Source organism: Rhinatrema bivittatum, chromosome 4, assembly GCF_901001135.1.
Source record: "Rhinatrema bivittatum chromosome 4, aRhiBiv1.1, whole genome shotgun sequence".
NCBI classification, from domain to species: domain Eukaryota; kingdom Metazoa; phylum Chordata; class Amphibia; order Gymnophiona; family Rhinatrematidae; genus Rhinatrema; species Rhinatrema bivittatum.
The window spans coordinates 46002590-46016295 of NC_042618.1; the positions used below are offsets into that span (position 1 = coordinate 46002590).

At 48.1% G+C, this 13706-nt stretch overlaps 2 protein-coding genes and 1 long non-coding RNA gene across 4 annotated transcripts in view; 2 read left to right on the forward strand and 1 right to left on the reverse strand.

The window, feature by feature from the left end:
- The window catches only part of LOC115089775 (inverted formin-2-like), a 68566-nt gene extending 68246 nt beyond the window's left edge, over window positions 1–320 (forward strand). The window contains exon 5 of the mRNA XM_029598068.1: window positions 283–320. Within this exon, the coding sequence (XP_029453928.1) occupies window positions 283–320 (38 nt within the window). The remainder of the gene's footprint in view (window positions 1–282) is intronic.
- Window positions 1–13706, reverse strand: part of LOC115089778 — a 79826-nt gene that overhangs the window by 10268 nt on the left and 55852 nt on the right. The window lies entirely within an intron of this gene.
- The window catches only part of LOC115089773 (inverted formin-2-like), a 48330-nt gene continuing 45306 nt past the window's right edge, over window positions 10683–13706 (forward strand). Inside the window, exon 1 of the mRNA XM_029598066.1 lies at window positions 10683–11623. Coding sequence (XP_029453926.1) covers window positions 10825–11623 — 799 coding nt within the window. The 5' untranslated portion in view covers window positions 10683–10824. The remainder of the gene's footprint in view (window positions 11624–13706) is intronic.

Genomic DNA, 13706 nt, shown 5'->3' on the forward strand with positions numbered 1-13706 from the left:
CAATTCCACATTGATAACTTTTAATTAACCTACTTTTTAGAATTGCAAAACAGCCATCTCTAAAGATAGGTGCTTTTTTTGGCTGAGACTTTTTAGAGGAAGTTCCCAGAATCTGTTTTAGGATATATTGTAAAGAATTTGCATAAATAACTTCTAGAAAGTAAACAAAAAAAGGGCTCGTGCCCAGTGAAATGTCTCTGTCCTCTGCGAGGCGCGATGGGACATCTCCTGAACTGGTCCCTTAGCTTCTCATTACAAATATTGTTCTTTTCTGTTTCGTAGGTCTTCAGTTATTGGATTTATTGAACAAATTAAGGTGAGCTCCTTTACTAAAGGGATACGTTTTCTGCAATACAGCAATCGTATGCATTTCTGATGTTTCTTGATCTTTTATGTTAGTATTTTTGACGACAGGCTCCAGTCTGTCTCACAGATATTCGTCTGCCCATTACTGACACGATGAAGCAGCACCGCTCTCAAACTAGTCAGAAATGTATTAGCTTTTCATTGGACAAACTTATTTCCTACAACTTGTTTAATTCTATGTGCCCGTCTGAACACCTTATGTGTTTATTTTCTCATTCTGAAGCTTTCCATACCAGGAGTACCTTAAGCGTGATAAAATCCACAGCTGAGGATGGACAAATACGAACAAATAATAGTTTAAAAACTAATTCAGACAATCTAGATGAAAACTCAAATTGCCCCCTGTCCTAGTGCACAGTTAACTTATTTCTTCACTAGAACTATTCTTTCCAGCTGCCACAACTCAGGCCGTCTACAGAGAGCTCCAGAAGGAAGCCCTTTGGCACAATGCAAATATGAAGAAGAGCAGTAGCAGTAAATTTGAGAGATTGAGATCCTATCCAACATACCCTAGTTTAAGAGTGAGGTTCATTCCTGCCACTCTGTGCCCAAAATAAACCCATCTGGAGAGACGAAACCAGGAGAAATAACTTTCTTCCAAGCTGTAACTCTGCTGACCTCTAGTGGATAAAGTGTGCAATGCAGTGTACAATAGTCTATTTCCCTGTCCCATTACTTTGCATTTTATATCCAGGTAACCCATTTGATTTGGGGATTTTTTTTTTTTCACTGTACTGGGTCTTCTTTAAAATGCACAGTGTGGGATCCAAAACATTTTAAGTTTGCAAGGGCAGGAATGTGAGGCAGCAATACATACTCCTGCCTCTAGATTCTATTTAGAATAGGGTTGGCAACATCTGTGAAACACGTTTATTCTTCGTGTTTAAGTACATTAGCGTGAAAGAAACACTGACTCCTCCTTCCTCCCATACCACCCTGGGTATGTTGTCACTGGAGTGAAGCAGCTTGTAAGGAAAAGATTTTCTACGTCATGGTTGGCAATCTTTCTTGGCCAAGTGCTATGGGGGGGGGGGGGTTGCCCATCCCTTCCCTTCCCCCAAAATGAGAACCATGTCACCGTGGCATGACGTAAGCTCTCCTGCCCTTGACCTCCCCATTCCGTCCCGGCCGCCACGCCCTCCCAAATGCCGGCGTTGCAGCAGTGTCAGGTTCAGCACACCCATCCTCTAAGTTCTGAAACTGTTCACAATGCCGGCATTCAGGAGGGAGTGGAGTGCCAGCCAACAGGACTTCGGTGGCACATGTGCCAGGTGTTTAACATCATCTTTATAATTCTGGGTATCTTACTTCAGCTGTGCTGCTGCATCCTGCCATTCTGGTGATACATGAGCATTGCCAAAGGAAAAATCATTTACTTCGCATTTATTACATTTTTCCTAGAATTAAATGAGCAGCTCAGAGAAAGAGGCTATAAAGAGCATTATGCCTCATAACTACATTACAGCAAACTGAAATTCATTCTTCAGTTATATGGTGATCTCTTATGTTGTCATTTCTACAACCGAATCCTAATTTAGAGATCTGGAGGATGAGGATCTGTTGATCCAGGCTTTTGTGTTTGAGGAGGCCAAGTCAGAAGATGATGAGGAATTGCTCAAGATATCTGATGGGATTGACATGAGCAACCATCAGGAAGTCTTCTCTGCTCTCTTCAATAAAGTGAGTTTGTTTGTAGAGGGGGTGTAGCGGTTTACAAGGGGATTGCCCAGAAGTATTTTTCCTGGAAGCTTTTAGCTCGTGTGTTTTAGTGATGATCTTGGTGGTAGCAAATTAATTGAGGTGTCGCTTGAGCTGCCAAGTGGCCCAGTGTCTGTTGGGAGATTTTAGGTTAGTCCTGGCTTTATATCACTGACCCCTGATGTGTTTTGGTATCTGTACAGGGCTGATTGCGAACTGAGGAAGCAAATCTTATAAATACATAAATCAGCAATGGCCAAAAGTTTTTATTCAAAAGGGAGGGACCCATAAGCCATCTTGTAATGGTGCCATGATCTAATGGAGGTTGCCTTTTGTTGCAGGTAAGCAGCTCACCAGTCTCTATACAACTGCTATCCATCCTTCAAGGCCTCCTGTGCTTGGACCCTTGCCATCAATCTGGCCCTCTGTTGTGGGAAGCTTTGGAGATCCTTGTCAATCGTGCTGGTTTACTAACCGATGCTGGTGAGACAGACCGGGTTCTTTTCTGCCCTAAACCTTTTGATTCTGATTTACCATAACATTCATTTCTGACTGGATGGAGATTATAAACTACATTCTGCATGCAGGATTTCAGGAGAGTGCAGTTTAAAAGGGTTAGCTATCACTACTGGCAGTTCAAAGGATCCTTGACAGCAGCCAGAGAGTAGGAGTGTACAGGGGTTTTTGATTAATTTGTGGTGGTGGTGGGGGGGGGGGGTTGTTGTTTGTTTTATTACTTTTCTTTTACAATAGTGTGCAATAAAATGTTTTAGTGCGTGCTATTGGCAGCGCATACTAAAACCTGGCCCTAAACTCATGTGCTAAACTTTTTTAAAAAGTCTCCCCAGATTTCTCTTGCCTTCCTCCCTTCCTTTTGCCCCCCTCCCCAGAAGCCAAATAGCATAAGAGTGATCCCCAGTTGTTCCTGCCCTACTGGTGTCATACTCTAAAATGCTGCTAACCAGCAGGGACTGGAGATCATTCCTGCCATTCTTCAGCCCAGGAAGTATTTTTAAAAAGCTTAAATTGAGGGTTTAATCAGAATGTAATTAATTTTTCTTTTGATGCAGTCACAAAAACAAAACAAAATAGGAACTGTCAATGGCATTTCCTGTTTAGTTTTAAATGGATCATGCTAATTTATATTTCATTTATACACATAGTAAAACAAAAACAAAAAAAAACTAGAAGGTAGATATTCTAACAATAAAAGCATTGCTTGCGCTATAAAGCCCATACACACAAGTGTGTAACCCCATTCCCGGGTGCGGATTGCACTCCAATGGGGCCATAAAAGAATGTATGTATGTATTTATTTATTTAAAATATTTTCTATACCGTCAAGTTAAATACTATCACAACGGTTTACAGGAAGGCACATAAATTAATGTTGATAAATGTATAGAATCATACATTCTAGACAGGTGCCATTAAGATTCAGTTACATAGTTTTATGATCAATACTATTTGGTGAATGTGATAAATCTTGTCCTTTTATACAGGTATCATATTAGTTACAAGAATAATTTTATGTTAGCAGTGAGATAAAATAATAAAATGCGCACATATTAAGTGCTGTGTGCAGATGCTCTACTGCCTGTCCCTTTCTACTTTCTATTCTCCATTCTCTTTGTGATAAGCTTGTTCAAAAAGCCAAGTTTTTAAACTTTTTTTTTTAAAGTTTTGATGTCTCTTTGTAATCTGATCTCTAGTGGCATGGTGTTCCATAGTACAGGTCCTGCTAATGCGGATGCCCGTTCTCTAACTTGGGTTAGTCTTGCTGTTCTGACAGAAGGGACGGTTAGGAGTACTTTGTTAGTTCTTTGGGGCAGGAACCCTGGCTAGCTCTCCCAACTTCCCTTCCTTCCCAGGGTGTAGGTTCTTTTGACCAGGGGATGAAAGGAGTCCTCTCGGTGTCCAGTGCAGGGTGACCTAACTCTCCCTCTGGAATCCCCTGAGTTAGGGAAATTCTGATACTCTGTGTGCTGCACGCTGTTTGCCAGAAAGTCAAAGGAGCCACTTGGTTAGTGTCCAAATAAATCTTTACTGTTGCAAATGGTTGTACGATGGCACAATACCGATCCACAGCATATTCGCATGTAAGTGCACTTTATGCACATAAACAGGTTTTTTAAAACTGCTATGATAGTATGTTACATTTACACATGTAACTCCTTTGAAAATTCACCTGTTAAATTGCATTAAGGGATGTAAAACCTATGCAAAATTCAATGACATATACTGTAGCAATTTTCAAAAGCCCACTTACATGGGTAAAGTGCATTTACATGTGTAAAACCCAATTTTAAACATGCAAATCCTTTTCCAAAATTAACCTCAAGGTAATGGGAAGACCTCAGCCAGAATTTTCAGAGTGGATTTATGTGCATGAATCTGCTTTGAAAATTTGCAGGGGTACATGTAACCAGTGCTGACATGCGCGCACATAGTTGCACCTGCTGAGGAGTGGCTGAAACTTTGTGTGCTTACATTTATGTGCGTGCTTTTGGAAACTGAAAGCATGTGCATAATTTCTGTCCCAACCCCAACTCTGCCTCCCCAAAACACCTCTTTGTAGTGGGCATAAAGGTATGCATGATGTGGCTTTTGTGTGTACATTTATGCATGCAGCATTCCAGGCAATTGTCAAGAGTCCTTTCCTAGCGTATAGCAGATGGGCTCAGGACCAATGGGTATAGTGTACTCCTGCTAGCAGTTGGAGACGGATCAGATTTCAATCTGACGTCAGCCCCTAGTATATATACCCCTGCAGGAAGTGCAGCTCTTCAGTATTTTCCATCTCCATAGCAGTTAGGGACTATCTGCATGCTCTCACAGCGTTAGAACCAAATTCAGAGAAGAAAACCCAAAATTTAAAGAAGAAAACCTACCTGAAGATGAGCCCCGCTCTCCTGCGGTGATACCCTCAGGTCCCTCCCCCAGTTGAGATTCCCGAGGTGATTTCCTTGGTCCCTCGGAGGTGAGCCTCGGTCCGGCGACAGAATCGCGGCGAGGACCTAGCCCCCGATCCTCAGGTGCGGCTGAGAGGCAGCGGGTGCACCCTCGAGCGCGGCGGTGAAGGTATTTGCCCTCTCCCCCCGCAGCCGGAGACTGCCCGGGACGAAACCAGGAAGCCCCGAAGACAAGGTAAGGTAGAAATCCTCTGCTTGAATTCGGTCTCCGAGGATCGAGGAGGAGCACAGGTCACCGGCCGGGACCAGTGCCACTGGGTTGATCCGCCCTAGCAGGGCCAGGTCCCGGCTATTCCAAGAGTCTACCCACGTGGATACTCTCAGAGGGGGTCGCCATATTGCCCGCGTGCTCGCCTTCGCCATCTTGGCCCTACTCGCTTAGCCGTTCGCCGCTCAGCCCAAGCGCACAAGTCCGAGCTAGGCTCACAAAGCCCTTGTGCGCATAGACTTACGCTCACCTAAAACCTTGCGCGCATAAGTCGCACGCACAGAGCCGGGCGCATATCTACGGCTGGACGCACAGCTGCATGCACAACTTACACACTCATCTTAAGCGCACCGGAGCGCATAAGAATTTACGTGCCGACAGCCATGGCACCACCAGAAACAGGGATAAAGGCTCAAGGCCTCTGCCCAGCATGCCACATCAGAGCCGCACAAAGCGAGGAGGCCGACGCCCTGTGCATGCAGTTTGAGGAGGCCCTGGGAGATCCAGTTCAGGGCAAGTCCCACCCAGGGCCGAATTCTAGCTCCTCAGGGGCTACCCCGGACCTAGCAGATTCCAGGGGGACCTCCCCACAGACGGGGACCCCCAAGGAACCAGCGCCCCTCAGCTTGGACCCAGCGTCGATCTCATGGGTGGAGGTCTTCAAGGGGATTCACGCCTTTGTTCAGATGCAAACTGAACTGCTGGCTGACCAGCTACATGCTCCATCGGAGGACCCTCATGCCCCAGGCCCTTCAAGACCTAGGCACAGGCTTCCACTACCCAGAAGCCCCACGGATATCTCTGAGGAGGAAGCCAAACCCCTGGAAGAGGGGGAGCTCCCCCCGGGGACAGAGCCTCACTGAGCCATGAGATGCTTCTTCACAAAGGACGAGCTCCTTGACCTGGTCAACCAATGTCTGACGGAACTTGCTATCCTGGGCCCAGGTACTTCGGGGGAACCTAAACCGAATCCCTTGCTGGAGGGTCTTCCCCAGACTTCTTGCCACTTCCCTCTGTTACAAGCAGCACAACAGCTTATTGATCTGGAATGGAATGCTCCGGAGTCCACATTCAAAGGGGGACGAGCCTGGGCAGCCCTGTACCTACTGGACCCGGCAACCAAAGATCTTCTTGCATGCCCAAGAGTTGATGCCATGGTCTGCGCGGTCTCTAAACGCACCACCATCCCAGTGGAGGGAGGAGCAGCGCTCAAAGATGCACACATGACCGGCGGCTGGAATCCATCCTCAAACAGTCATTTGACGTAGCCGCTATGTCTCTGCAAATTGCGGCCTGCTGCACCGTGGTGACACGTGCCTGCTTATCACAAACCAGGAACAACAACCCGGGAGAAGACATGGAACCAGCAGTATCATTCCTCGCGGACGCTGCCTCCGACCTAGTGCGCACAGCGGCCAGAGGAGTGTCATCTGTGGTGGCGGCCAGGAGGCAACTCTGGCTCCGAAGCTGGTTGGCTGACGCATCTTCTAAAACGCGCCTCACAAGGATGCCCTTCAAAAGATCCTACCTGTTCGGCAGCGAACTAGAGAAACTAGCTGACTAATGGGGCGAGTCCCCATTGCCGCGCCTGCCGGAGGATAAGACGAAGAGAAACCAGCGACCTTCCCCAGGTCCTCCAGGGGCAGAAGTTCACAGCGCTTCAATCCTTACAGGAGCAACTATCAAGCGCCCCGCCCTATGGGCAGGAACCAGAGGGGAGCCAGCTCGGGTATGGGCCCCAGCCACACCCCACAATGAGATTCAGCCGACCCGTCCAAGGGAAGAAGCCATAGAGGGCAGGCTAGCCCTATTCTACCGCAGATGGGTCGAGATAACTTCGGACAATTGGGTCCTAGCCATCATTCGGGGGGGTACTACCTGGATTTTCTATGAACCCCTCCGGACAAGTTCGTGGAGTCCCCCTGCCACGACCTCTTCATGAGGGCGGCAGTGGAAGCTATGCTGTCCAGACTACTGGCCCTCGAGACTATAACCCCAGTGCCTCCACAAGAAATAAATACTGGGCATTATTCCATTTATTTTATCGTCCCCAAGAATGCGGGAACATTCAGGCCCATCCTGGACCTCAAATCGGTCAACCGCCACCTGAGGATTCCCCGCTTCCGCATGGAAACCCTACGATCCGTCATAAGGGCGATACAATCGGGAGAGTTTCTCACATCCCTGGATCTTTCGGAGGCCTACCTACACATCCTAATTCATCAGGAACACCAGCACTACCTACGCTTCAAAGTCCTGAACCGCCACTACCAGTTCCGGGCACTACCCTTCGGGTTAGCCACAGCACCCCAGACGTTCACCAAGGTAATAGTAGTGGTGGCGGCAACACTGAGGAAGGAAGGAATCCTCGTTCACCCTTACCTGGACGATTGGCTGATCAGGGCAAAGTCACCGGAGGAAAGCCACCAAGCAACCAGAGTCATAACTCTACTGGAAAGCCTAGGATGGGTAATCAACACAAACAAAAGCTCCCTACAGCCCTCAAAGTCGCTGGAATACCTAGGAATCTGCTTCGACACCAAAGAGGACAAGGTCAGCCTGACCCCCACAAGGAGATCCAAATTGTGGAACCAGCTGCAAACCTTGCTGAACGATCCTCATCCCACAGCATGGGATTACTTGCAAGTCCTCGGACTGATGGCATCCACGCTGGAAGTTGTGCCATGGGCGCGAGCCCACATGAGGCCCCTACAGCGCTCACTTCTATCACGGTGGAGCCCACGGTCCCAGAACTACACCGTACGTCTATCACTCCCGGGCAGAGTTCAGACCCAGCCACATGAGCCGAGGATCAAGACTATCCTCCCCAACCTGGACTCTACTCACCACAGATGCCAGTCTACGAGGATGGGGAGCACACTGCGATGAGCTAACCGCCCAAGGGCAGTGGAATGCAGAAGAGGCAGGATGGAACATCAACCGCCTAGAAGCCCGGGCAGTCAGACTAGCCTGTCTGCAGTTCGCTCACAGACTTCGAAACAAAGCGGTCAGAGTAATGTCGGACAATGCCACGACAGTGGCCTACATCAACCGGCAGGGGGGAACCAGAAGCCAATAGGTGTCCCTAGAAATAGACCCCCTGATGGCGTGGGCAGAAGCAAACCTCCAGGAGATCTCCCCCGTCCACATCGCCGGGAAAGACAACATCATGGCAGACTTCCTCAGCAGGGAAAGTCTAGACCCAGGAGAATGGAGGCTGTCTTCCACAGCCTTCAAGATGATAGTGAATCGGTGGGGGACACCGGACATGGACCTTTTGACAAACAGATCCAATGCCCAAGTATCCAGATACTTCAGCCGCAGGCGGGAACCGCAGTCCCAAGGGATCGATGCCCTGGTACAGACCTGGCCACCGGGGACACTACTATATGCCTTCCCGCCGTGGCCCCTATTGGGCGCAATCATTCACAAGATACAACTACACAGGGGGCTAGTTCTTCTGGTGGCTCCAGATTGGCCAAGAAGACCCTGGTATGCAGACATGAGAAGACTGCTGGCAGGGAACCCCCTACCCCTGCCCCCACACAGGGACCTGCTACAACAAGGTCCGATCCTCCACGAGGACCCAGCTCAATTCTCTCTTACGGTCTGGCCATTGAGACGGCCCACCTGAGAGAGGCGGTAATTGACACTTTCCTCCGAGCATGCAAGTTCTCCACATCGTTAACGTACAAAAGGATCTGGAGAGTATTTGAAGCCTGGTGCGAAGACAACAACATCAAGCCACGCTCATTTAAATTTCCCGTGATCCTGGAATTCTTACAGAAAGGACTACAGAAGGGTCTGTCCCTCAACTCCATCAAGGTACAGGTGGCCGCATTGTCATGCTATAACTCCAAGAGCGAGGGCAACAGCATAGCTTCTCACCCGGACTTGTCACACTTCCTGAAAGGAGTCAAAACACATTCACCCTCCACTAAAGTGGCCGGTACTGCTGTGGAATCTCAATCTCGTTTTGGATTTCCTAGCGGGAACCACCTTCAGACCTCTCCGAGGCCTGTCTCTCTGCCTGTTAACCTTAAAGATGGTGTTTTTGCTGGCAGTGTGTTCAGCCCGCCGCATCTCAGAACTACAAGCACTGTCCTGCCGTGAGCCGTTCCTCTGGCTCACCCCGGGGTCCATCCAACTACGCACAGTTCCCTCCTTCCTCCCCAAAGTGGTCTCACACTTCCACCTTAACCAGACCATCTCGCTACCAACGACGGATGGCTTGAAGAATTCGGAAGAAGCCCGTAGTCTACGCCACCTCAACATCAGCAGACTCCTATCCAGATACCTGGAAATGTCAGAACCCGTACGAAAAACAGACCACCTTTTCGTCCTTCACAGTGGAAAGAGACAAGGGGAAGCGGCCTCGTGGGCAACCATCGCTTGCTGGATCAAGGAAGTCATCAAGGTGGCCTATGTAGAAGCAGGCAAAGCACCGCCTCTACAGGTCAAGGCCCATTCTACCAGAGCCCAGGCACACTGGGCTCTGGTAGAATGGGCAGCCTCCCACCCGGTTCGGGAGTAGCTTGGATACATCCCATTGGTCCTGAGTACATCTGCTACACGCTAGGAAATGGAGAAATTACTTACCTGATAATTTCGTTTTCCTTAGTGTAGACAGATGGACTCAGCATCCCACCCTTGGCTGCCGTTACGCATGGTCTTTCAAATGATTCAAGGGTAAGCCACGTTTTCATTTGCCTAGGGCATCCACCCTGCTGGGTGTCGATGCTTTCTGGTTGAGTACACTGGCGGTCTCCAGCTATAGTCAATCAACCAGTTCAAGTTAACCAAGTTAATCAAGTTTTGAACGTTTAACCAAGTTATGAAGTTAATCAAGTTAACCAAATTATTAAGTTAATCAATCACTCAGTCACACATATATCCACAATGCTTTTCGAGGAGAATACTGAAGATCTGCACTTCCTGCAGGGGTATATGTACTAGGGGCTGACGTCAGATTGAAATCTGATCCGTCTCCAACTGCTATCAGGAGTACACTATACCCATTGGTCCTGAGTCCATCTGTCTACACTAAGGAAAATGAAATTATCAGGTAAGTAATTTCTCCAATTTACATGCAGAAAACCGTAGTTTATGCTTGAAAACCCATTTGAAAATGACCCCCTGGAAGGCTACAATAAGTGATGAATCTCTGGTCTCTTTGAAGTGTTTAAAAGAAAAATAATCCTTGCTAATGGAAGAATTTTAGCATTCGTGCAAGTAAATTAAGGATTAGGAAAGCATTTCAGATGCAAATTGTTTTGATGCACTTTAAGTTGGTTATGACTGAGCTCATTTCTCTCTAGTTACCTTAGGTTCACTATGTTGTTTTTATAGCACAGGAAAACACTGTTGAGGACATAATGGAGAGGCTTTTGGTTCAGAAGAAACGATCGAGCAATCGAAGTTTAGGCCAAGACAGATCTACAAAAATCAGTAAAAGTATTCAGACTGAAAAGAGCAGCCAAGATTTTCCAGGGGAAGTTCTAAGCTTCCTCAAACCCAGCACTCAACCTGAAGAAATCAAGATATCTCTGCAAGCAATTTTAACATCAGCTGCTTCAGAAAATGCATCACATGCTTCACCACTGGCCTCTCCCACTTCACAAGAAGAACAGGCACTTCGATCTCATCCACCTGTCATGGCTCCTTCACCAGAACCCCCTCCACCTCCCCCACTGCCCGGCACGATTGGAGGACCCCCTCCACCTCCCCCACTGCCCGGCACGATTGGAGGACCCCCTCCACCTCCCCCATTGCCCGGCACGCTTGGCGGACCCCCTCCACCTCCCCCATTGCCCGGCACGATTGGAGGACCCCCTCCACCTCCCCCACTGCCTGGCACGCTTGGCGGGTCCCCTCCACCTCCCCCATTGCCCGGCACGATTGGAGGACCCCCTCCACCTCCCCCACTGCCCGGCATGTTTGGAGGACCCCCTCCACCTCCCCCGTTGCCCGGCATGTTTGGAGGACCCCCTCCGCCTCCCCCGTTGCCCGGCATGTTTGGAGGACCCCCTCCGCCTCCCCCGCTGCCCGGCATGTTTGGAGGACCCCCCCCCCCCTCCCCCCCTGCCCGGCATGTTTGGAGGACCCCCTCCGCCTCCCCCCCTGCCTGGCATGTTTGGAGGACCCCCTCCGCCTCCCCCGCTGCCCGGCATGTTTGGAGGACCCCCTCCGCCTCCCCCCCTGCCCGGCATGTTTGGAGGAATACTTCCAGCACCAGGAACTTCTGTTGATGAAGTAGTGGTTGCCCATGTGGATTATTCTTTGGGCTGTGCAAGACCATTGTACCAGAAGATGGTGAAAAGGCCAACATTAAAAATGAAGAAGCTGAACTGGCAGAAGCTTCCCCCAAAAGTGGTGCAAGGTAAGTGTGTCCAAATGCTTCCAAGTAATGTTCCTTCTAATTCTTCCCCTGCAAACAGATGGACCGATACAGTAAAGTCCGCGGGAGAGTATAGTCCCTTGTATAGTCCCTAGGGTAGGCGCTAATTTCTGAAAGCAAAATGTGCAGCTTGGCTGCATATTTTGTTTTCTGAATCGCGCGGGAATACCTAATAGGGCCATCAACATGCATTTGCATGTTGTGGGCGCTATTAGGTTTGGGGGGGTTGGACGTGCGTTTTCGGCCCCTTACTGAATAAGGGGTAACGCTAGCGGGTCGAAAACGCGCATCCAATGGCGGGTTAACAGTGTGCTCTGTCAGAGTGCACTGTACTGTATCGGCCCGAGAGTAACTTTATGCACACACAAATCTTTCAGGACTACAGCAATGACGGAGAAGGAAACTGTTTCCCATTGTCTAAATCTGTAGGACAATCTGTATCCTCATAACATTTCTGATCCAATATCTTTGGTACTTTGTCACATCCAAAGTCACTATGGTCCTGGAAATGGTATTCCAAGCAGATAAAGAATTCATTCATAAAACTTAGTTCCAGCTGAAGGATAAAAATTTGTGCTCTCTTCCTGTAGGGATTTTTCCTGAGGTAACTCATGTTTTACAAGCTTGTAGGAAAAAAAATTCTATCTGTGAGAAATTATTTATTTATTTGTTTGTTTGTTTTTCTATGCCGATGTTCAATTAGACATATCACATCAGTTTACAGCGTAACAGAGGAATCTATTAAACACAGACGTCTTATTTTACATTGAAACTTTGAAACATGAGTCTGTGGAGAGTCATAGGGGCAATATAAATTATAACAGAAGTAGTAAAAACATTAAAACTTCGTAACATATGTAGCAAACTAACTTGTGTCGTTGGGGGTGACTGCAATGTAGGTTATAGTGGATATATGATGAGGCATGTTACATCGAAAAATGCGGAGAGGGGGAATTCTATATAATGTTTGTCTTTTGATTCTGCTGTAATTTTGTGACATCTGTGGCTGCAGGAGTCGGGACAGGGAATGGGTAGGGGGTGGAATTTTGAGTTAGCTGTGTATCTATAGTCAAGCAGGAAGAAGTGGGAGACCTGAGATTTTGTTGTCCAGTAGAGCGAAGGATGGGAGGGTCCCTAGCGAGGAAGGGATCTAGGGGGATGGGATGGGCGAGGTGGGAGGATTGGGGGAGGAACGGAGATTATTTGAAAATGTGGGGCGCTATTTGGTTGGCATAGGGTTATGGGGTTCTTTGAGTTATTTTGCAAGAAGAGGGGTGATGAGTGTGCTGGTGGGGGAGGGGGACTCATCTTAGTGTTGTTGGCGGTGAGTGATGGGTGGTTGTTGGGTATGCTTTTTTAAAGAGCCAGGTTTTAAGGTTCTTTTTGAATGATTGGGTTGTGGGGTCGAGCCTGATTTGAGGTGGTAGACTGTTCCAGAGTGTTGGTCCTGCAACTGTTAGGGAGCGGTCCCTTGTTGAGGTTAGGTGAGCCATTTTTGGTGAGGGAGTTGGAATGAGTCCAGTGTTGGTGGAGCAGAGTGTTCTCTGGGTGGATTGAAAGTGTAGAGCAGGGCTCAGCCAGTCGAATTTTTCAGTGTATAGTGCTTTGTGGATGAGTGTTAGTACTTTGTATTGTATCCTGTGTGGGATGGGCAGTCAATGAAGGTTGTTGAGGATTGGTGAGATGTGTTTGTGTTTGAGAGTGATCTTGCCGCTGCATTTTGGAGCAGTTGCAGTGGCCTGAGAGAATTGGAAGGAAGGCCCATGAGGAGGGCATTACAATAGTCTAGTTTGGAAAATAGCAGTGCTTGGAGTACTGTTCTGTAGTCTTGGGCGTAGAGCAGTGATTTGATTTTTTTTGAGGATCTGAAGTTTGAAGAATCCATCTTTTATTATTGAGTTGATATGTTTCTTCATGCTGAGTTCGTTGACAATGAGTACACCAAGATCTTTGACTGAGGAGATTATTTTACCATTTGTGGAAGGAGCTGGGTTGTTGTCTTTGAGAGTTGAGATGGTTTTGTTGTTAATAGGGAGGATTTCAGTTTTTTTGTGGTTGAGGTTGA